Below are 25,157 nucleotides of genomic sequence, written 5' to 3'. Positions count from 1 at the left end.
ACTGAAGAAATATCATGAGAGGAAGCCTGTGGGGAAAATGGTTCCTGTCTCACCTGTAGTCGGGGTGCAAGAGTATCCAGAGTTAAAACTCTTCACTGATCACGACCCCTTAACCTTCATTCAAAAAATGAAAAATAAAAATCAGAGGTTGATGAGATGGAGTTTGGCTTTGCAGGAGTTCATCTTGGAAATTGAGCATGTAAAGGGCAGGGACAATGTCGTTGCTGATGCTTTATCCAGAGTGAACTAACTTTGGAAATTCCTGTCGGTGGTTTGGAAGTTTTGTTGCTTTATTCTGGGGAATATTAATTATTGTGTTCACGTGAATTGATCATTTGGGTGTGAGTTTTACTTTTGTTTGTAAAAAGAGTTTTTGCATGCAAAGAAAGTTTTCACTATGTTCAAACTTTCTTTCTTGAGGGAGGGGGGGGGGGGGGGTGGGTGGGGGGGGAAGAGTTACGGATTCGTCGCTTCCGTCGTTATGGTTTTCATCCACCGTAAGCATTTTTTGTTCCATGTACTATTTTTGTTATCATTTAAGTGAAATGGAGAGTAACTGTTTGCAAAAGGTAAAAAAAATTAGTGTTTTAAAAGAAACCGGAAACCGGATCGAGAGAAAAACCGGACGAAGAGGAGGAGGAAGAAGAAGCGGAGCAAGTGAGGTCGAGAAGAAGCCGAGCTGCTTTGAGGTCTTGAGCAAACGCTGGCGAACGGGGGTCACGAGCGAACTTTGGGTTTCCTGGGAAAGGGATTCCTGTGACAGAGTGGTTATCGCTGTGACATAAACCTGCGTGACAGGTTTTGCGGTTGATTCCGAAGAGAATCGTTGTTTGAGTGCAGGTACGCCTTCAGTATGGGCCCGTCGGCCATTTTGCCCCGCTCCCGCCATTTCGCATCGATCCAGCCTTTTCACCTCGCTCCAGCCATTTCACTGCACCCAGTCGTTAACCTGGTTTGCGTGTGTAATGTGGATTTCGAGTGGGAATTTGCGATTCGCCGTTTGGGAGCCGTTGAACGTTCATACCCGAAGGTGTGATTTCCCAGTCACCTTTCGAGGGCACCTTTGCGCATCTTTGGCAGCGTGACTGTCAGCCGAACTGGATTCTGGTCTCGATACGACATCATTCTTACGATCGTGGATCGACTTTGGCTTGATGCCGGGACAGAGACTTTGGGAATGTTCTTTTCGCTCACTTGGAGCACAGTGAGTTATATTGTAAGAAACTGATGGTACCATCATAGGAATGATATAATATTTGTTGTACAATTGATTAATATTGTTCTTGTGCTGTTATTCTTGTGTGACCTTAATACAATACTTGTTTGTTGGTAACAATTGGTGTGGTTTCACCATTGGTCATTGGCACCCAGAATAACACATCTTTCTGCCGTGACTCCTTTCGGGGCTCGGAGGTACACCGTGACCGGGGTTTGGGGAGGAGCACGTAACAAATACCAGTAGAAGCTGAGAAACAAATTTTCAGTCCCCATGTTAAAGTTGCATACAGAGAAACAATCCCATATAAAGGGAGGGGAGCTTTGCCCCTCCCTTTGATTATTCAGACGATATAAAAGACTTGAAAAAGTAAGAAAAAAATTATTCAACCCAGATTGTAGGGACTCAAACCTACACTCTCCAGCTTGGGAGTCTGACGCCTTATCCATTAGGTCATTAATCCCAGCACATTAGATTTGGGTAATAACATTTTGAAGTTATAATGTATGTATATATATTTATATATATTTAATTTTAAAGCAAAAACTATCGCACTTAGGTGGAATTTGTTTTGAACGCCATTAACTAGATCTATTGGCTGATGTATATTCCAAGTTTCAGCTAGTTTCAATGTATAGTCCCTTGAGATATGAGTGCCAACACATTTTGGATGGATGGACGGACAGGCACCAACGTGATTTTGAGGGTTTTCTAAATAAAACTTAAGAATGCGGAAATGGATGTTGCTGAAATTTGGAACATATTACCTCAATGTTCAAATAATTTACTTCTGAAATGTGCAGCCGATTTCGTCCAGTCGAAGCCGACAAACGTATTTTCAGTCCCCTTGTCAAAGCTGCACACAGAGAAACGATCCCTTATATAAAGGGAGGGGAGCTTTGCGCCTCCCTTTGATTTCTGGACTTGCACTTCATAAATCACAACTTCCGCATTATGCATGCTTCATAAAATCCACATAAAAATGATTAATTCTTTAAGTTAAACTTTTATTGACAGCAGTGTACAGAAACAAGTGAGAAAATATCCTGCAATGTGACAATTTGTTTTTCTAAATAAATTCGGCAAAACAGAAAGAAACCAATGTGAAAGAGAGAAAAAGATATCTGTACAGGCCAGGACGGCAACCTCTAACCCCACCCTCCCCAAACCCTCACCCACGAACCCCATTCAAAATGTAGATGGCATCATATTAGTTGAGGGATTGCAAAAGATGATGATGATGAGGGATTGCAAAAGCTCTCAGCCACATTGAGTCTCAGACATCTATTGTGGGTTTAAACCATCTTCAACAAGTAAAAGAAACATCATCCCATAGGGCAAAGATCAAGCCTCTGTCAAGTGGCACACGCTTCTGAATGAACTGCTGAAAGGAAGAAAAATGGCAGAAGAGCAGAAGAACAAGACATTATAAACACAAAACGTCTGCATGAATGAATGAACTGACCAACTACTGGAAACATGGCAGAGGAGTTTGAAATAATGAGGAAGGGAGAGAGGGAGGAAGGAACAGGGTAAGAAAGGAAGGAAAGAAGAAAGATGAGATAAAGGAAGAGGAGCACTAAGAGAGACTGATGCAGCAGGTGGCTGAAGAGTTTGGCAGATGGTGCGTGGTGTCCTGATGTGTAAACCCCTAATCAGTAGCGGTTTGAGCGGTATGGGCTGTGAGAACGAGAACGAGAACGAGATCTCCTGTGGGAATAGACAGGATCAGGAGGGCGTTTAAGAAGAGGTTCATTGGGGGAGAGGGGGTATAAGGGAGGTGAAGAGAAGTGTGGAGGGGTGAGAGAGTACAACAGAGTTAATTCGGTTTTTAGAGACGATTGGTTGATTAATTTGTCACATTCATCAAGAGTTAGAGCACGGCTTCATTTAAAACTCAACATGAAGTCCATGCTCGCTCTCTCATTTCACTTTTAATCAATGAACCGATATAGGAGCAAAATTCACACGAATGCTTCATACAATATAATGGAAGAACAACAACTTCAACAAAATGCACACAAAAAGCCCCACTTCAGCAAATGGATCAAAAACACCGCAGGTATTTAGTTACCTGGCACAGGTTTCTCGTGCTGAGATTATACCGAGATGCTGCCGAAGGGCTCCAAGTTCATCAAACCTGCCCTACGTCTTCGTCACACAAATGAGCAAACATTTTTCGAATGTGATTACAATAAATAAAAACCTGGCGTGTCTTACTTGGTCAACATATTCTGGTGCAATGCGTGTGTTAAGCCCGATTTTGATAAAATACGAGTTAATGGATTTCACCTTTTACTCAATGTGCTCGCATGAACGGATGTGATCATTCCAATGCAACCACGACACATTGCCTTTTGAAAAGCGAACGCACAAAAAGTGGGTGACTATTCTAAATAAAAAATAAATTGGCCAAAAAAAAAAAAACGATGTCACGCGAATAATGTGTTCATGATGTACAGCTCACGTAACGCATTTTTATTGGCTATTTCATGAGCCTAAACCTCCATTAGAAATCCCGTTAAACACACAACATGAAGATCAAAACGTTCTGGGTTGGATCTCGGCTGACGAAAAAGAAATTAATTAATAAAACGGCATAAAAGAGCAATGCAGAAGATGAAGAAGAGAAACATCTGCAAGGCAAAACAACAAGTAAATAAAGTAGTTTGCGAACAGAAGAGATTTGGTGCCAGGCCTCAATGCAGTGCACACCGTTGCTATCGCGAAGGGTTAACGCAATGACCAGCCGGAGCTTTCATGATGGGTTGGAAGGTTCATAATTTACAAGTACATGCTCTGTTGCACAGGGAAAGAGGGGACACACAAGCTAATTACACAGTGAGTGACCCAATTATCATCGGCTCACGGAGCTTTGCGTATTTACAGCGCAGAAGGGTTAACACCACCCATTTGGCCTCTCCGTTGCACCCTTCAAAAAATAAAATAAATAAAATAACTTCAAGATGTCTCGAACAGGAGCGGAGGGGTAAGGGGTCAACATGTGCACGGAGGATGAAATGAGGAGTCAGTGGGTGCGCCAAGTTTCAAACCAATTACGTTGTGGAAACGCAGTGGAACCAGAGGCTTTCAAGATCATTGGAATATCTAGAGATGTATATGAGTATATGGGCCTATCATGTCACCATCACCGACAGGTCCGTGGTCTGTCTTCTTCCGTCTCATTTCGGGTCTTGCACCCTTTTCCCTCTCCATGCTACTCGCCCCCCCCCTCCCCCCAATAATCTGCAGGACGCACGTGGTCCACCAGCGATTCCTCAAAGTGAAACTGCCTAAATCCAGAACCACTGCTCAACTCCACTCATTTATTCCTCTTTTCCCACCTGTGGAACCACCTTTCACACTCTCTTCAACCTCATTCTTCCCTCCAGGTCTTCAGCACCATCTCAGGTCATCCCTCATCCAAAGCTATGATCTTTTGTACACCCATTAAACCACCCCCATCCCTCCCAAAGATTTGTTTATGTATCCATCTTGTCCACCCCTTGCGTTCTCCCCGAACCCTCATCAGTACCTTCATCCCTTGTTTGTTTGTCTCCGTCTACCTTCTCCCTCCACCCTGCTGTTGGCGTTTCCCCTTTCTCCTGCTGTTCCCTTTGTTGTGTCGTGTCCTTATCTGTTCTGTGTCCGAGCTCTTGTACGATCCTAGGCCATGTATAAAAAAAGGAAAGAAAAAAAAAAAAAAGTCAACAGGGTTCTCCTCTCGCACAATGTACTTCATTCCCAATCTTTAAATACCCTTCGTTTCTCAGGCCGTTTCTACGGCAAGATGGATAATAATTGCGCAAGAGAGTTTGCACAGTGCCCGACCAGGAATGAACCTTTGAACCAAACAGGTATAATCCCCTATTAGGGTAATAACAAAGGAAATGGCTCCTCTGGGGACTAGGGATGGGGGAGGCCACCGTAAAGACTAAAACTGGAGAGATTGATTCCCAGTGTTGGTTTTTAAGTAGAGGCAAGTTTTTGTAGTCCAAATTGTTTGTATTTTCGTCCAAAAACATTGTCAACTAGAACATCACTCGTTGGAGCGCACACCTCCGCCAGGCTGAACAGTTTACGTTTTGTATACCACCGATAGGCCGGATCTGGATTCGGACCTGAACCAACATCTAATCGACTCGTCCACTAAGTTTTGTTTCAGGTTGTCCACAACTTTTTGAAATATCACGCTATATATCGTCTTTGGCCTTATCACTCAATAAATAGTGAAGAATCACTTGTGAATTTTAAAAATTCTCATATCTGGATCTGGATTCGGATCTTCACCAAAATCATATAGATTAGTCCTTCTGACACACCCAACTTGTCCACAAGGTTTCGTATGATCCGACCATAACTTTTGAGATGTCGTGCTACATATCGTTTTTAGCCCTCTCTCTCAATGGTGAAGAAATACTTTAAAAATTCTCAAATCCAGATCCAGATCCGGATCCAGATCTTCACCAAAATCTAATTATTTAATCAAAAGTCACATATCCAACCTCTCCATCAAATTTTGTCCAAATCTGTCCACAATTTTTTGAGATATCCTGTTCACAAACAGACAGACAGGGGTGAAAACATAACCTCCATCCACCTTCGGTGGCAGAGGTAACAACAATAACAACTTCTACCAAAAACAAAAGAAGAATGCTTCTCCATTAATTGCTCGCAACTGTATAACATCAGATGATATAAACATCCTCAAAACCATTGGAATACCCATTCCATATTCAGCTATGTTTCCATTGACTAACATCAAAAGCATTTTCACCAGGGTTCCTGGGTCCCACAGTAAAGTGTTGTCATGAGCTGCCTCGCTGGCTTTTTCTTGGGCACAACATCCAAAACACGGCTCAACAAAAGCCAGCTGCTGCTGCACAATGTTAGCATCACCCCTTTGTTTATTGCTAACTCCATGTTTGCAGCAGCCACAATGCCACGTCCATATGTACTCTCAATCAACAGTTGTGGTCACCTCCTTGCCACACAAGAATAAGCAAAAACGAGTACTGCGAGCAGTGATGATAGGCTTCCAGACAAAATGGCCGCCATACCACATGCCTGATGACATCATTTTCAATAAATTTTCTTCATGGGTAGTCGATCATATCTGTAAATTTTGGTTTGGATTGCTTAATTCAGCAGTTCTGGAGACATAGATTTTCAAATTTTTTTGTCCTGTGTCGTCAATCACACGTATGAAATTTTGGATCTATCCATTGAATGGTTCTGGAGATGTGGATTTTAAATTTTTTTTCCCTTAAATCCAAGATGGCCGCTATACCACGTCACTGATGTCGTCACTGATGCTGCTATACCACGTTCAGGAACGTTTTTCCTCATGGGGAGTTGATCATACATATGAAGTTTCAGAATTGATCAGTTCAGCAGTTCTGGAGAAAAAAGATGTTTAAAGGTTTTCCTTAAATCCAATATGGCTGCCATACTACGTGACTGATGATGTCATAGTTCAGAAACATTTTTCCTCATGGGGAGTTGATCATACATATGAAGTTTCAGAATTGATCAGTTCAGCAGTTCTGGAGAAAAATATGTTCAAAGGTTTTCCATAAATTCAAGTTGGCTGCCATATTACATGACTGATGCCGTCATCGTTTACAAATATTTTGGTTAGGTGCCAAGAACAAGCCGATTCGATTTTGGTTCAGGTCTGGATTCAGATCCGGCCTATCAGTGGGATACAAAACAAACTGTTCAGCCAGGTGGAGGTGTGCGCTCCCTGACTGCAGTTGGTTTCTGAGGTGTGCGTCTCTGACAACGGAGGTGGATACTGTGAGTACAACATGCTAGAGAGTAAAACTACAAGCACACAAACTTTGAGCACTCAATGTTGGATCGGTTTATTAAGCAGTTTTGGAGACATACATTGTCAATTTTTTTTTCTCCTGTGTCGTCAATCACATGTATGAAATTTTGGATCTATCCATTGAATGGTTCTGGAGATGTGGATTTTCAAAATAAAATTCCTTAAATCCAAGATGGCTGCTATACCGTCACTGATGTCATAGTACAGGAACGTTTTTCCTCATGGGGAGTTGATCATACATATGAAGTTTCAGAATTGATCAGTTCAGCAGTTCTGGAGAAAAAAGATGTTTAAAGGTTTTCCTTAAATCCAAAATGGCTGCCATATAACGTGACTGATGAAGTCATAGTTCAGAAACATTTTTTCTGATTTCTGAACTTTCTGATTATGTTCAGAAACATAATCATACAACAACAGGCATTTTAAGGCCATTTTCCCTGCAAGAGTGGAGGTTAGCCTTCAGAAACATAATCATGCCTTAAAGTATTCCTTTCAGACAGACTTTGACAGAGTAAAAACAGCTAGTTACTGTCATCTTGATATGGATAAATACAAAAGTCAAACAACCATTCGACCACACAGTAAAACTACAATGCAAGCCTTAATATCGCAATTACAACAAAACGATGATCTGGATCAAAATTAGAAAGGCACTTGGTACAGTGCGTACCTCCGCCAGGCTGAACACTTTACGTTTTGTATCCCACTGAAAGGCCGGATCTGGATCCGGACCCGAATCAAAATCGAATCGGCTTGATCTCGACACCGAACCAACTCATCCACCAAGTTTTGTCGCAACTCGTCCACAACTTTTTGAGATATCGTGCCGTACGTCGTTTTTGGCCCAATCCTCGATGGTGAAGAATCACTTTAAAAATTATCGGATCCAGATTGGGATCGTCAACCAAAATGTAATCAGTTAGTTGTTGTCACATTAGTTTGCCCAAAAACATCCATAACATTTGGAGACATGTTAAGATATCCTGCTCACACACAAACAAGCAAACAGACAAACACACAGAGAGGTGAAAACATAACCTCTGTCCACCTTAGTTGGTGGAGGTAATAAAAGAACAATCTACTTCAAGGTCCACAGACACAGAAAATCATGTTTGCTTTTATTCATAGATATGGCTTCACTTAACAATAGATATGGCTTCACTTAACAATAGATATGGCTTCACTTAACAATTAATCGTTGTTCTTTTTTTGAATACAAATCTTGGACGGAAGATATTCATGTTTTTGGTATCCTTTTATGCTCGATTGGCCATGTCCTTGCTTTTTCCTCTGAAACTACACACACTATTTCGATGAAACTTGACAACCTTCATCACCCATGATGTACCGGAGTTTGTTCATGGCAATAAGAAAATCAAAGTCAAAGGGGGTTTATGGGGGATAAAAGTGGGTCCAGGTTTGACCCCCCAAAAATAGGTATTTGCTTTCTTCTCAGAAACTAAAAACGCAATTTCGATGAAACTTCACCACAACCTTAATCACCCGTAATGTACCAATGTTTGTTCAAGGCATTAGAAAAATTGGGGTCTTAGGAGGTATATGTTTGTTGGGGGAGAAGGGGTTGCCCCTCAAAAGGTATTTTTTTGTTTGTTTGTTTAAAGTCTTATGATTATGTTAGTTTGATTCCACATGCCGCCCTGTGTTCTAGCAACCATTAAAATCGGTTTAAAAATACCCTTAGTCGGTGCAGTATACTGTTTATTCTACCAGGTGAGCACAAGAGGTATTGCCCATATGTTTTTTTATAATGATTTTGACTATCAAAGGATTATTGAGTAGCAAAATTTTCGTTAAAATCACTTTATGACAAGACTAAAGTGAGTTGTGCGGCCATTATCCGTTGCGTGCTGAGACATCCTTGCCTTTGATTACGTCACGCAGAGGACGTCAGGACCATCATTCTTTTTAAAGGGGGTACCCGATGAGTTTTGCTTTTTTAACTGCAACACCTCAAAATTGTTAGAATTAAAAACCATGTTCATTTCTTTGTTTACTGCGTTACAATCAAATATAATCACATCAAAAAACTAGTACGTCGCTCCTCAACGTCATGACGTCCACCGATACGCCTCCGCCCACGTTATTACATTATTTTACATACTTGTACCAAGTTTGATTTAAATATCTTCAGCTGTTCTAAAGTTATCACATTTTACCTGACATGACCTCCGACCTCTTGATGCCATAATCCAAACAGTTAATCTTTGCATCATATACACTTTTACCAAATTTGTTAAAATTCCCATCATTGGTTCACAAGTTGGCCCGGTAACATTAACTTTTACTTAACATGACCTCTGACCTTTGACCCAAACATCTAATCGGTTCATCTTTACCTTATTATACATACATACTTACCCAATGTTTGATTTAGATCCCCTCAGCCCTTCTGAAGTTATCACGGTAACGAAAACCTATCACGGACGGATGGACAGACAGCTGGATGGACAACCCCGAAAACATGCCTCTGACGACTTAGTCGGCAGAGGCATAAAAAACGTTTTTTTTCTGTGTCTGTGGACCTTTAATGTAATGTGAACCCTGGTCATCAGGTTCCAACTGATTCATCAACCACACACAATATGATATTTTGTAATTCAAAGATGAACATAGACTAATTCAAAACATGGAACAAAAGCGCCACCTCGTGTCCAATAAAAACACTGCATTTGAAATATATAAATGATACGAGGCATTTTTATCCATCGCTTTGCTGACAAATTCAATCATAAGACGGCATGTTGCAATTTCACAAACATTCTGCTCTATTCACTGAGGTCATCTTCCATGTGCTCAGAAGTAGCTAAATCACCTTCATCAACCATCATTGCTGCTTATACATGGCGTGAGCAAAAATCACTTCTGCTTCGCTGCGAGGTGATCCCGGGGGAGGAGGCACAAAAGGTGATCCCGGGGTCACACAAAGGTGATCCCGGGGGAGGATGCTGTTTCATAACACCACTTGGTTGTCTGCGACATAAGGGTGAAAGGTGCGAGGAGAGCTCGGCGGGTGAAGTACCAACCGAGAATGAAGGTGTGGAGGTTGAAAGAGGTGACAGTAAGGGAGGCATTAAAAGAGAGGCTGAGTAGGGTCGAGGATGATGTGGTTGAGCTTGAAAGTGGATGGATGTCAATGAAAGCTAGTCTGTTGGGAGCCATTGGTGAGGTATGTGGATGGACAAAAGGACCACCGACACACTCGGAAACATGGTGGTGGGATGATGAAGTTGGAAAGAGGATTGACGAGAAGAGGAAGAAGTTCAAGGAGTGGCAGAATGCGAAGGGTACGGGAGCAGAAACAGCAGAGCATGAAAGTTATAAGGCAGCCAGGAAGGCTGCAAAGAAAGAGGTAGCAAAGGCGCAGGCGGCATGTAGGAAAATGTTCGGAGAACGCTTGGATTCAGAAGAGGGTCAGAAAGCAGTATTCAGGATTGCAAAGCAGATAGCGAAAGAGAGGTGTGATGTGATGGGGGTGAGTTGCTTGAAGGATGAAGTGGGACAAATCGTTGTGGACCAAGATGGAATTAAAGGAAGATGGAAAAGATATATGGAAATGCTGTTGAATACAGAGAATGAATGGGATGGCAACATAGAGAGTAACCCAGTTTTAGGACCAGCAGAGAAGATAACTGAGAAGGAAGTTGAGGAAGCGATAAAAGCAATAACCACCGTTTAGATGGTTATTGCTTTTATAAAATGGATATAAAAGCGATAAAAGCAATGAAGGGTAGAAAAGCGGGAGGGCCGATGGGAGTGTGGGAGATATGTTGAAGTCAGCAGTAAGTTGGGGTGTGAAGAGAATGACAGAGATCTGTAATCTGGTGGTGAAAGAAGGCCGCATTCCAGTGGTTGGGAACTGAGTACCCTCGTCCCTCTATACAAGGGGAAAGGTGACCCTCTGGAGTGTGGCTCGTACCGAACGATAAAGTTATTGGAGCATGAAATGAAGGTATTGGAAAGGGTGTTGGAGAGGAGGATAAGGAACAAAGTGAAGATCGACGAAATGCAGTTTGGATTTATGCCAGGAAGAGGAACGACAGACGCGCTTTTCATTGTGAGACAGTTGCAGGAGAAGTACATGGAGAGGAGGAAGAAGTTGTTTCTTGGGTTTGTTGATCTGGAGAAAGCATTCGATAGGGTTCCACGCAAAGTTTTGACATGTGCATTGAGGAAGTTTGGAGTGGAGGAATGGTTGATCAGAGTAGTGATGGCAATGTACAAAAGAGCGCGCACAGCTGTAAGGACGAAGGACGGGAACAGTGGTGAGTTTGAGGTGAAGATGGGAGTGCATCAGGGGTCGGTACTAAGTCCACGACAATTTGTAGCTGTGATGGAGGTGCTGGCTCGGAACGTAAAGGAGGGTTTGCCGTGGGAGTTGTTGTATGCAGATGATCTGGTGTTGATTGCGGAAAGTATGGATGGACTGAAGGAAAAGATGAACAAGTGGAAGGAATGTATGGAGACAAAAGGTCTGAAGGTGAATGTCAGAAAGACGAAGGTGATGGCAAGTGGTAAAGCATGTGGTGAGGTGGAAAGAACTGGGAAGTGGCCCTGTGCTGTGTGTAGGAAGGGTGTCGGAGTGAACTCCATTCAATGTACAATGTGCGCTGAGTGGGTTCATCAAAAATGTAGTGGTCTGAGAGGGTCATTAACCACTAACCAGTGTGGCAGCTACATTCAAATGTAAGGTGTGCACAGAGGGAGCTGCAGATGGAGGAAATGTTGAGTTGGATCTTGGAGACGACGTGAAGCTGGAAGGTGTGAAAACATTTTGCTACCTCAGAGACATGCTGAATGGAGAAGGTGGATCAGACTCAGCAACGGTTGCTAGAGTGAGATGTGCATGGAAGAAGTTTTGGGAACTGAGTGGCGTGCTGATGATGACGGGAGTGTCGTTGAAGCTGAAGGAAAAGGTGTATGCTGCATGTGTGAGAAGTGTTATGATTTATGGGAGTGAGACATGGGTAATGAACATAGAGCAGCAACGAAGGCTGGAAAGGGTGGAAATGCGAATGGTTCGACGGATGTGCGGAGTGTCGTTAAGAGAGAGGAAGACAAATGATGAATTGCGAAAGATGATGGGAATAGAGCAGATTGATGCTGTGAAGAGGAACAGGTTGAGATGGTTTGGTCATGTGTTGAGGAAGGATGAAAGTGACTGGTTGAGAAGAGTGATGGAAATGAATGCAGAAGGAAGTAGAGGACGGGGAAGACCGAGAAAGACTTGGCTAAAGATGGTGGAAGAAGAAATGCGGGCAAGGGGGTTAACAAGGAGAGATGCAGAAAATAGGGAAAAATGGAGAAGATTGTCATGGGGACCGCAAGGCTAACCCCCGCTCTAGTCGGGAAAATGGCCTTTAAAATGCATGTTGCTGTGTTGTTGTTCGCTGCGAGGCTCAGCGTTGGATCCTTTGGTTTGACCCACAGTTTGAAATGAGTGAAATTCAATTTTTTGAAAATTTCGAATTCTTCTCACTAAGATTTCAACATCACCATAATACATATTATCAAGTTGTATAAACTTTCTTTATATTTATATGAGCAATCTCAGGCATTCTATGCAGCCTGGGATCTTACTCTGCTTGCGAAGCTCACTGCCAGAGGTACCTTCACACCTGTCTGTCTGACTTCCTCCATTCAATAAGTCAACAAATGATGATCAGTGTAACCCTCTCCTCTCTCATTGGACGGTACAATGCCCCAAATAAGTGTCTTTGGCCCAGTATTATTCCTCATCTATATAGAGGACCTCAATGATGATCTGGAAAAGTTTTCCTTTTTTCAGATACTCTACATTATGTCATCCAATAACGCAATCCCAATGACAAGCTTTGGAATTCATTTGATGTTGGTGTGCAAAAATGAAACATGTATTTCAATCCAGGAAAATATCACAATGTCATCAGTGAACTCATGAAGAATTGTCAAATTAAGTGACCGATCTCAATTTCCATGGGCATTCCAGTGACCAGCTTTCATCATTCCAGCTTTCGACCAAGCCCGTGCTATAGACGTGGCCCAGAAACAATTGAACTTCAGACTCACCATCACCCATGACTTCTGTATTGACCATATCACAAAGCTGCACACCTCTACAAGTCAGCTACAGACTCACCATCAACCGTGACTTCTTCTGTATTGACAATATTGCAAACCTGCACACCGCCAAAAGCCAGCTACGGACTCAGCATCACCTATGACTTCTTCTGTATTGAACATATCGCAAAGCTGCACACCCCTACAAGCCAGCTACAGACTCACCATCACCCATTACTTCTTCTGTATTGAACGTATCGCAAAGCCACACACCTCGAAAAGCCAGCTACAGACTCACCATCACCCATTACTTCTTCTGTATTGAACATATCGCAAAGCCGCACACCCCTACAAGTCAGCTACGGACTCACCATCACCCATTACTTCTTCTGTATTGAACATATCGCAAAGCTGCACACCCCTACAAGCCAGCTACAGACTCTCCATCACCCATTACTTCTTCTGTATTGAACATATTGTTACGGATTCGTCACTTCCGCTGTTGTGGTTTTCATCCACTTGAAATATTTCTGATTCTATGTACTATTATTGTCTTCAAAAGGTTTATTGTTCATGAACTGCTTGCAAAGGATAAAAGCGTTAATGTTAAAAAGAGACAGGAAGCCGGATCGGGAGCCGGAAGATGAGGAAGAAGAAGAAGAAGAAGAAGAAAAAATGGCGGAGCGAATGAGTCGGACAAGAAAGCTGAGTTGCTCCGGGTTCTGAAGCGAACGTTGGCGAGCCAGAGTCACTAGTGAATTTTCGGGTTTCCGGGAGAGGAATTCCTATGACGGAGTTGTCGTCGCTGTGACCGGTCAACCTGCATGTCAGGTTTTGGTGATCGATTCAGGAGAGAATCATCGCTGTGCCATGCGCCACGAGGCCGGGTCGTCGGCCATTTTGACTATCACAGGATTTGTGCTTCGCTCGCGGTTTCGTTTCCTTTCGAATTCTCACCGGATTCAGACGTCGATCTGGGGCGTGTGTGTGACGCGGAGTTTTGAAGGCTAATTCGTCCATACCCGAGGGTGTGATCTCTCGGTCGCCTGTAGGGCGCCTTTGGATTTCCCAGTCGCCTTGAAGGCGCCTGTGTACAGCTTCGGCTGTGTGACTGCCCTGGCCATCCGCGCGGGATTCTGGTCGTTTGGACATCGTTCTAGCGATCACTGGAGCGAATCAACTTCGTCTTGGAGCCGGGAATAAGACACATTGGGGAATGTTGTTGTTACACTCACTTGGAGCACAGTGAGTTATATATTGCAAAACTGATGGTACCATCATAGGACATATTGATTGTACTTTTGAATACTATTGTTGTTGTACCGTTATTCTTGTGTGATCTCAATACAATATTTGTTTGTGAGTAACAATTGGGGTGGCTTCTCCATTGATCTTTGACACACAGAATAACACATTTTTCTGCCGTGACTCCTCTCGGGGCTCGGAGTTACAGCGTGACCAGGGGGTCAGGGAGGAGCACGTAACAATATCGCAAAGCTGCACACCTCTAAAAGCCAGCTATGGACTCACCATCACCCATTACTTATTCTGTATTGAACATATCGCAAAGCTGCACACCTCGAAAAGCCAGCTACGGACTCACCATCACCCATGACTTCTTCTGTATTGAACATATCGCAAAGCCGCACACCCCTACAAGCCAGCAACAGACTCACCATCACCCATTACTTCTTCTGTATTGAACATATCGCAAAGCTGCACACCTTTACAATCCAGCTACAGACTCACCAACACCCATTACTTCTTCTGTATTGAACATATCGCAAAGCTGCACACCTCTACAATCCAGCTACAGACTCACCATAACCCATTACTTCTTCTGTATTGAACATATCGCAAAGCTGCACACCCCCACAAGCCAGCTACAGACTCACCATCACCCATTACTTCTTCTGGATTGACCATATTACAAAGCTGCACACCCCCCACAAGCCAGCTACAGACTCACCATCACCCATTACTTCTTCTGCATTGAACATATCGCAAAGCTGCACACCCCTACAAGCCAGCTACAGACTCACCATCACCCATGACGTCTTCTGGATTGACCATATTACAAAGCTGCACAGTGCACACCCCTACAATCCAGCTACAGACTCACCATCACCCATTACTTCTTCTGTATTGACCGTATCGCAAAGCTGCACACCCCTACAAGTCAGCTCCAGACTCACCACCACCCATTACTTCTTCTGAATTGAACATATCACCAAGCTGCACACCCCTACAATCCAGCTACAGACTCACCATCACCCATTACTTCTTCTGTATTGTACATATCACAAAGCTGCACACCCCTACAAGCCAGCTACAGACTCACCATCACCCATTACCTCTTCTGTATTGAACATATCGCAAAGCTGCACACCCCTACAATCCAGCTACAGACTCACCATCACCCATTACTTCTTCTGTATTGAACATAACGCAAAGCTGCACACCCCTACAAGCCAGCTACAGACTCACCATCACCCATTACTTCTTCTGGATTGACCATATTACAAAGCTGCACACCCCTACAATCCAGCTACAGACTCACCATCACCCATTACTTCTTCTGGATTGACCATATTACAAAGCTGCACACCCCTACAATCCAGCTAGACTCACCATCACCCATTACTTCTTCTGGATTGACCATATTACAAAGCTGCACACCCCTACAATCCAGCTACAGACTCACCATCACCCATTACTTCTTCTGTATTGAACATATCGCAAAGCTGCACACCCCTATAATCCAGCAACAGACTTACCATCGCCCATTACTTCTTCTGGATTGACCATATTACAAAGCTGCACACCTCTACAAGCCAGATACAGACTCACCATCACCCATTACTTCTTCTGTACTGACCATATTACAAAGCTGCACACCTCTACAATCCAGCTAGACTCAACATCACCCATTACTTCTTCTGTATTGAACATATCGCAAAGCTGCACACCTCTACAATCCAGCTACAGACTCAGGTTGGGTAATGATCCAGCTTCCCTTTGAACAGTTGATGCAACACAAAGTTCAAGCCAAAACACTATTATTACCTCCACCACCAAAGGTGGACAGAGGTTATGTTTTCACCCCTGATTGGCTGTCTGTCTGTGAGCAAGATATGTCAAAATGTTGTGGACGGATTATGACAAAACTTGGTGTACGAGTTGGGTAGGTGACAAGAACAAGACGATTAGATGTTGGTTCAGGTCCGGATACACATGTGGTCTATCAGTGGGATACACAACGTAAACGGTTCAGTCTGGCGGATGTGGGCGCTCTACCAAGTGCGGTTTTTGGTCTTCCACGTATTTTTGCCAGCACTCCTCCTGCTGTTCTCCTCTCATCTTACATCACCAGACACATTACCAGAACAGTTTGTGAACATCAACTGTTTCTGTCAAAATAAATCATTGCTGGCTGTGTTTTGATCCTGACAATAGGTTTTGGGTTCACCTTGATGAAGTAGAAGGAATTTCATGTTTTATTATAACAATAAAAAAAGCAAAGATTACAATATTACAGAGCCCTTTACTCTCTCAAACAGAACATAGATAAATTCAAATTGTCGAGAGAAATTGCACCAGCAAAAGCTCTACAAATCAGTGTAAAATGTATTGAATCCGACTCAAAAGAACCCTCAGGTGTACGCTTCATACAACAGGAAAAAAAGAGGAAATATTATTACCGTCTTGAGGAGGAGCTGTGTTCTCGACCTGCCAAACAGAAGAAGAGAAAACAGTAAGTTTTATGATACCAAAGGGTATAAAGAAACATTTTGGGATTGCAGGCAACCTCTTCTTTACAAAACTTTACGTCAGAAGGTTATGCAACAATTCATAAAAGGTGCAAAAAAAAACCAAAAAAAAAACCACCTTTAGAGGCCATTTTTCAAAAGGTGCAAAATGAAGAACAAAAAAGGCACTAACATTACATCAACATTCCAAAGCATTGTTTCCTTACCATGCCATGAAGGAGAATTTTGTCCTTTCCTGTAGTCGCGAGATTCCCACTCATCATAATCTTCAAAGTCCTCCCATTCCTCACGCTCCCTTTCCCTTCACAAACAGAGTGGGGTCATGGATTTTACACCCACACATCTTTATGCAGGGTTCAGGAATAACATCACTCATTGATTAATGCATGTAGTGTCTGATACACATGATAAAAAGTGTAAAGGTCACATTTGTTTGTGGAAATATATTTACATCCACCATCGTACCAGACTCGTCCCGAGTCGACCTCAGTCGGAATGACCGGTAGAGTCTGAATGAATGAATGAATGAATGAATGAATATGAATTCCTGGTGTTGGCTTAGCGGTTAGGGTGCCGGCTTGGGATCCTAGGATCCTGGGTTCGAATCCCGGTCGATCGCTGAATTAACGCCAGTGGGGTTGACTCAGCCTGTCATCCTTCCGAGGTCGGCAAATTGAGTACCAGCTTGCTGGGATGAATGATCACGGTGTGTACCCAGATTTAGAATAGGTACACCGTATCCCTGCGCATCGCAAGAGGCGACCAAGGGTTGGCGTCAGGAAGGGCATCCGGCCATAAAAACATTGCCTCAAACAGGGAACCATGATTGTCATGGGGCCCGCAAGGCTAACCCCCGCTCTAGCGGGGAAAATGGCCTTAAAACGATCATTCATTCATTCATTCATATTCATCGACCCATGGCAAAGCTCCACCAATTTCCACCCCAACCGTACATCCACTTCCACCCCAACCGTACGTCCACTTCCACCCCAATCATAGGCCCACTTCCACCCCAATCATAGGCCCACTTTCACCCCAATCATAGGCCCACTTCCACCCCAATCATAGGCCCACTTCCACCCCAATCATAGGCCCACTTCCACCCCAATCATAGGCCCACTTCCACCCAACCATAGGCCCACTTCCACCCCAACCATACATCCATTTCGACCACAACCATACATCCACTTTCAGCCCAACTGTGCGTCCACTTTCACCCCAACTGTGCGTCCACTTTCACCCCAACTGTGTGTCCACTTCCACCACAAACCTAGGTCCACTTCCACCTCAACCGTAGATCCACTTCCACCCCAACCGTACATCACATCCACTTCCACCCCAACCGTACATCCACTTCCACCCCAACCGCACATCCACTTCCACCCCAACTGTATGAACACTTCGACCACAACCATACGTCCACTTCGACCACAACCATACATACACTTCCACCCCAAACGTACATCACTTCGACCACAACCATACGTCCACTTTCACCCCAACCGCAAATCCACTTCCACCCCAGCCATACATCCACGTCCACCACAACTGTACATCCACTTCCACCCCAACCGTACATCTACTAGGTTCCATTCGATGTGCCCGATACCACAATGAACTTCTTACTTCTGCCTCATCTTCCGGGCCATTGCTCTCAACTCATCCTCCCTCTCCTGAAAGACAAGTGGAAAACGTTAGAATACCCCCATATTAAACAACATATTAAACAACTTATTTAACATTCCCTCATATTAAACAACATCTTTAACAACATATTTAACATACCCTCATATGAAACAACATATTTAACATAACCTCATATTTAACATACCCTCATATCTAACATACCCTCATGTGAAACAACATATTTAACATAACCTCATTTAACATACCCTCATATGAAAACATATTTAACATACCCTCATATTTAACATTCCCTCATATCTAACAACATATATAACATAACCTCATATTTAACATAACCACATATTTAACATACCCTCATATGAAACAACATATTTAACATAACCTCATATTTAACATACCCTCATATGAAACAACATATTTAACATAACCTCATATTTAACATACCCTCATATGAAACAACATATTTAACATAACCTCATATTTAACATACCGTCATATGACACAACATATTTAACATAACCTCATATTTAACATACCCTCATATGACACAACATATTTAACATACCCTCATATGAAACAACATATTTAACATAACCTCATATTTAACATACCCTCATATGAAACAACATATTTAACATAACCTCATATTTAACATACCGTCATATGACACAACATATTTAACATAACCTCATATTTAACATACCCTCATATGACACAACATATTTAACATACCCTCATATGAAACAACATATTTAACATAACCTCATATTTAACATACCCTCATATGAAACAACATATTTAACATAACCTCATATTTAACATACCCTCATATGAAACAACATATTTAACAACCTCATATTTAACATTCCCTCATATTAAACAACATATTCAACATTCCCTCATATTAAACAACATATTCAACATTCACTCATATTAAACAACATATTTAACATACACTCATATCTAACAACATATTTAACATACACTCATATTAGACAACATATTTAACATACACTCATATTAAACAACATATTTAACATACACTCATATTAGACAACATATTTAACATACACTCATATTAAACAACATATTTAACATACACTCATATTAAACAACATATTTAACATACACTCATATTAAACAACATATTTAACATACCCTCATATTAAACAACATATTTAACATACACTCATATTAAACAACATATTTAACATAACCTCATATTTAACATACCCTCATATTAAACAACATATTTAACACACCCTCATATTAAACAACATATTTAACATACACTCATATTAGACAACATATTTAACATAACCTCATATTTAACATACCCTCATATTAGACAACATATTTAACACACCCTCATATTAAACAACATATTTAACATACACTCATATTAAACAACATATTTAACACACCCTCATATTAAACAACATATTTAACATAACCTCATATTTAACATACCCTCATATTAAACAACATATTTAACACACCCTCATATTAAACAACATATTTAACATACACTCATATTAGACAACATATTTAACATAACCTCATATTTAACATACCCTCATATTAGACAACATATTTAACACACCCTCATATTAAACAACATATTGTTACAGACGCGGCTTTTAGATGTTATATTGACCGAGCGGTGGTGTATTTAACCGCGTCCGAACAGTTACTCCCCGATTAAAACCCGATTTCACCCGACGTTGACCAGATCGCCCCCACAGATATTCAATCGGGAAACCTCTAATGCGACCGAAAGAGAATGAAAAAGAAGAAGAAGAAGAATACGGCGGAAGAACAGATTTTATTATACACACACAAGCAATGGATGGAAGAAGCAGTAACACAGCGAATCCTTAACTTACACTATTCATTTTTACTTAGCCCCAAGACAAACGAGCAGGACAGGACGTTCACACTTACACAGGGGATAATGCAGGCAGGTAAGGCTTGAGATGGAGGCAAGGTCGGGAGGCCGCCGTTCGCAATCCCTCGCGGTTTTGGCGGGAAACCCTCCGTCGTGTATCCACCGCGGCAGACGTCACGCGCTGGTTCGGCACACCTGCTCCTTTTCTTGGGGCGGGGCCGTCTCCCTCCTTTCAGCGCGTCTCTCCAAAGCGGGTCTCCTTGCCGAGTACCTCTCCTCGTTGGCTTGGAGCGTTTCGCATCTCACCGCCTCTCTTTGGTGCAGCCTCGTTGCTCCTCTCCAGCTCATCTCTCATCTGGTAAAGCAGTCCCTTGCAGTCGCTTTTATCACCTCGAGCGAAATCAAGCCGCCGACTCCGAGGGCACGCCTACCGGGTCACTCACCGCGGTGTTGATTGGCTGTTAGGGCTGGTTCACTCCTTCCCTCTTACGACGAGGTGGAGACACGCCTTTCTTCTCCAACCTTACCTCGTGGCCAATGGTGGTTGAAGAGAAAAACCGACCAAAATGCGGAAGGCAAATGGAAGGGAGGTTTTGGGGAAATTGGAAGGGCCTACGCTTATTTTGTTTGATACAATGCAAAGTCAATCTAGTGGGAAAACACATACTTAGCCTACATGGAATAAGGAAATACACTATTTAAAAGATATATCGTGACCTGCGTGTATATTTCATGCAATTAACTAGGACGCTGACTGCGACCATTATTTACATTACAGGGTGGTACCGTACGTTTGTAACGTTCACATTGTAACGTTTCCATTGTAACGTTTTCACATTCATTACACTTCTCAAATTCGTTACACACTTCTCAAAATCGTTACACTGCACCCCCCTTTCTTCAGGTCCGTCCTCGGGCGTATTAAACTTTAACTTAGTGTGGCACGTAGGTGTAATTCCCTCTACAATTAACCTGACCCTGAGTGTGACAATTTTAAAACACAAATAAGTATGTCCCCCTATTGCATTGCATCCTGTCTAACAGACTCAAGCCCACAGCTAACCGAATTACGGAATTACTCTCAACCTATACATTTACGGTGGGGAGCATTATTTACAATGACGTGATTTCTTATTTACAACGCAACCCAGGACCTGTGTTTTTTTTTTGTTTTTTTTCTTTTTTTCTTTTTAGGGAACAAGAGAAAGAAATTCCTGTTGGGAGGGAGGAGACAGCACGCATTGCATCGATGCACCAGTACCAGTACCACCAAAGCACCCAAAAGCACCAAACACCACAAAGCACCCAAAAGCACCAACCAGTGCGCAGTCACCATGGCTCATAATAAACACAACAAAAGAACTGGTGGTGGTCTTCTCTTTCTCTGCTGGGCCGATGTTCTTCCCGACGTCTTCAGGCTTCATGCGGCCTAGTTGGAAATAATAAAAAGCACAACTTGTGTCCATTTTTATTTAGGGCCTCAGGGGCCAACTAAGGGTGGTCCACCTGTTTGGCATAGGTGCCACCTTACCGAGGTCCGCAAGCAAGATTCCCTGGCCACTATGGCCGGTCTCCAACAGAGGTGCCCTGCCCCAGAACCTGGGGTCCATCAAGTGGTACTTGGCCGCAGAACAGCGGTCCATAAAGTGGTACATCAACGCAATGCATGCTGGTTCTGGGAATCTCGGGCGCACAATGGCCACCTCACGCACGCTCCCATCGGCACCCAATGGCGCACAGGTCATGTGGGAGACAAAAGAAAGACAATTGAGCGAGGGGTAAGGTCACAAGGGTACACGTCAATAAGGCAATGCAAGGTGAAATGCGTACGGAGGCCGAAGTGAGAAAGCTCGTCCCTACCGTACGTCACCCCCCTGTCACCTACCCTACCCTTGTTCTCACCCCATATGTACAAAAATCTACACATTTACAAATTCGTCACTACTGTCACGTCTTCCCCATATTTCCCCTATACCAAATTCGTCTCCACAATCCCTTTACTTCAAAATTTGCCATCACCAATTCATCATCAATCCTCATAAGGAGGGAGAGATGGAATTACGCACAATGTCACACCCACGTCATGATGCGTCTCACAATCCAAACATTTGCATCATAAAAAAAAAAAAATCAAAACATGGCATGGTGTGGAGTACCTGTCACCTCAGGTGAGTGGATGCAGATGGTGCGAGGAGATCCTTCATCCTAACTATCCTCTAAATGACTTTAACACACTTTACACTACCCGGGGTCTTTCCCTGCCAATCCATTGGCCAACTTACACTATGGGTTCTAATAACCAATTCCCATTGGCCAAACTGTGGTGCTTCTCAATTTGGGGTCTCACTCCCCCGATTCATCTCCCGGTGCTCTAGCACAATTTCTGGGCTGCGACGTGTACCTCTCCCAACAGGTCTACCCACCTGCACACCTCCACCACTGTAGTTGCCACCCGAGCTTACCTAGCTCCTCACCCTAACCTAACTACCTGGGGACAGCCCCTCTCCTGGCTCTGTCACCCCATGGTGCCCTCTGGCACTGGGCTACCCGGGTCCGTCCTCCGGATCCTCGGGCCCCATTCACAACAACTACTACCGGCTCCCAGAGCCCACCTGCGGCCTCACCTGGCCGACATCCTCACAGTGGTGGAGTGCCCAAACCAACTACTCACACTAACAGGCTACACGCCCAGCCATTTCCACAACACCAACGCACCCATCCACATACCATTCTGTCACCCGCACCACAGATGCCAATATCCAACCACAATTTACCTGTACCCTCTACCTAACACTTACACTACCCGCCCCGGGTATCCGTGATGGGGGTCCACTCTTCCCCCATTCACACCTTCGCACCATCCACTCCACTCCACAATTTCCACCATTCTCACTCCACGACCATCCATTCCACTACTCCATACCATTTATTCCATACAACCATTTATTCCACACACCTGTCCTCCATTCACCTGTCGTTGCACACCTGTGCAATCATACCTGGTGCCACCTGCACCCTCCTTTCTTCCTGGACCATTTGGTCAGCACAACACGCAATCACCACTACTCCCTCATACACTGCTCCACACACCTGTTCAGTTGCACACCTGTGCAATCACACCTGTTCCATTCTCACCTGTTCAATCCTCACACACACGGCATCATCTCAGCTAACTACTCCCCTCTGAAACTTGCGCTTCCCAGTCGTCCCTTTAAACTAATGCGCTCCCACGTCATTATAATCCACACTAATCTACCTGCGTCCCCACTACAGGTATCAGTCACTAACTAACCTTAACGTTACCTAATGTCATCTTCGCTAGATCCCTACAATTATCCAAGCCCTCCCTGGCTCGGTTGTCATAGCCACCCCATAAACTATTGCGCATTTGCCCCCACCTGTGAGGGATGGTGGATTTGCCATCCCACCACATCGGGGGTCTCTCACTACCAATTTCGCTCGTCCAAATCCAACAATTCAAAAATTTTCCATTTACTGCCAATTCTATTCACTTTTCTAAATTTCGTTTTAAATCACTATCACTATCACCATCACCCGTCTACTTATTACATCCTCTCGGTGCGCCAATTTCCTTCGAAAGCTCGGCTTCGTACAGCCGAGCCATGAACGCGGGTTCTTTTGTGCCAGCGGCTGGATACGTCCCGCATTCGTGGCAGGGATGGGGGCTTACCCGGGCCGAGATCCCACGCACCACCTCGGCGTGGAGCCATCCAATGTTCCGATCTCGACCTGCCGGCACGTCTCAATAGAAAGTGGTCGCCATGACGACCCTTCCTATCGGGCGGCCCGCTCCGTCTAGTGGAGCCCGGACGCGGCCGTTCCAAGCGAGGCACAGCGTGGATCGCGCACGGCGGTTCTTTCGAAACCGCCGTGGTTCGGATCCCCGCTGGTTCTCGCGGCACGCGAAGCCCGGCACGCACCGAGGGCCCGAGTCGGCTATAAGTCGTTCTAACCTTTAACCCGGTTATCGTCGACGCCTCACCTGGATGCTTACAAGCATACGCTACCCCTTTCGTGCTCATACATGCAGCCGTTTCCATGCTCTTGGTCGTACCTTCTCTAACACACCTCGGTACACTCATTCCGCTCACCGACTTGGTCACACACCTGACCACCGAACACCTTGGCACACATTCGTCGCTCGCACACCTCACCAACACACCTCTTCGCGCCCCCTCCTCGGTCACCTCCTCTGTGACAATCACAGGTGTGCCCTCATTCGCACACCCAACCACGTGCCTCACGACCAACTCAAATGTGCCTTCCCACACACGCTCTACCATTCCAGGTGTGCATCCTTCCATCCCAGGTGTACATCCTCGCTCACCTGTCACAACCAGCTCACTCTCCTTGTCACTCTCACTACTCTCACCACCACTCTTGACAGCTCACTCACCCTTACTTTCGACGGCACACTCTTTCCTCATGCACCCGTCCGTTACACACCTTTCTCGCGCACACTCTCCCGTTACACCCTCTGTAACACTCACCACAGACGTACACTTTCTCGTTACATCCTCTGTAACACTCACCACAGGTGTACACTCTCTCATTACTTCCTCCGTAACACTCACCACAGGTGTACACTCTCTTGTTACTTCCTCCGTAACACTCACCACAGGTGTACACTCTCTCGTTACTTCCTCCGTAACACTCACCACAGGTGTACACTCTCTCGTTACTTCCTCCGTAACACTCACCACAGACGTACACTTTCTCGTTACA

The 25,157-nt window shown here is 43.9% G+C and overlaps 1 protein-coding gene and 1 long non-coding RNA gene across 5 annotated transcripts in view; both read right to left on the bottom strand.

The window, feature by feature from the left end:
- Positions 1-2,202: 2,202 nt before the first annotated feature.
- CLASRP (CLK4 associating serine/arginine rich protein) overlaps positions 2,203-25,157 on the bottom strand; it is a 172,883-nt gene continuing 149,928 nt past the window's right edge. For 3 of the 4 annotated variants that reach the window (XR_013624878.1, XM_078786329.1, XM_078786330.1), the window contains exons 18-21: positions 18,503-18,549; positions 17,083-17,177; positions 16,808-16,835; positions 2,203-2,926 (exon numbers count right to left, since the gene is read on the bottom strand). Coding sequence is in view for 3 of the 4 variants with exons in the window: in XM_078786329.1 (XP_078642455.1) it covers positions 2,872-2,926; positions 16,808-16,835; positions 17,083-17,177; positions 18,503-18,549 (225 nt within the window). In the remaining variant the exon portion in view is untranslated. The remainder of the gene's footprint in view (positions 2,927-16,807; positions 16,836-17,082; positions 17,178-18,502; positions 18,550-25,157) is intronic. The other variant, XM_078786331.1, reaches the window with a different exon arrangement.
- LOC144894217 (uncharacterized) lies at positions 20,330-22,258 on the bottom strand. The gene is made up of 2 exons (XR_013624877.1): positions 21,943-22,258; positions 20,330-21,840 (listed from the first exon to the last, which is right to left on the bottom strand). It is a non-coding gene; the product is annotated as an uncharacterized LOC144894217 (long non-coding RNA).

The sequence above is a fragment of the Myxine glutinosa genome, chromosome 11 (assembly GCF_964187855.1).
Source record: "Myxine glutinosa chromosome 11, kmMyxGlut1.1, whole genome shotgun sequence".
In the NCBI taxonomy this organism is placed as follows: Eukaryota; Metazoa; Chordata; class Myxini; order Myxiniformes; family Myxinidae; genus Myxine; species Myxine glutinosa.
The sequence above is the reverse complement of the archived record's forward strand: the minus strand, read 5'-3'. Positions and strand labels throughout refer to the sequence as shown.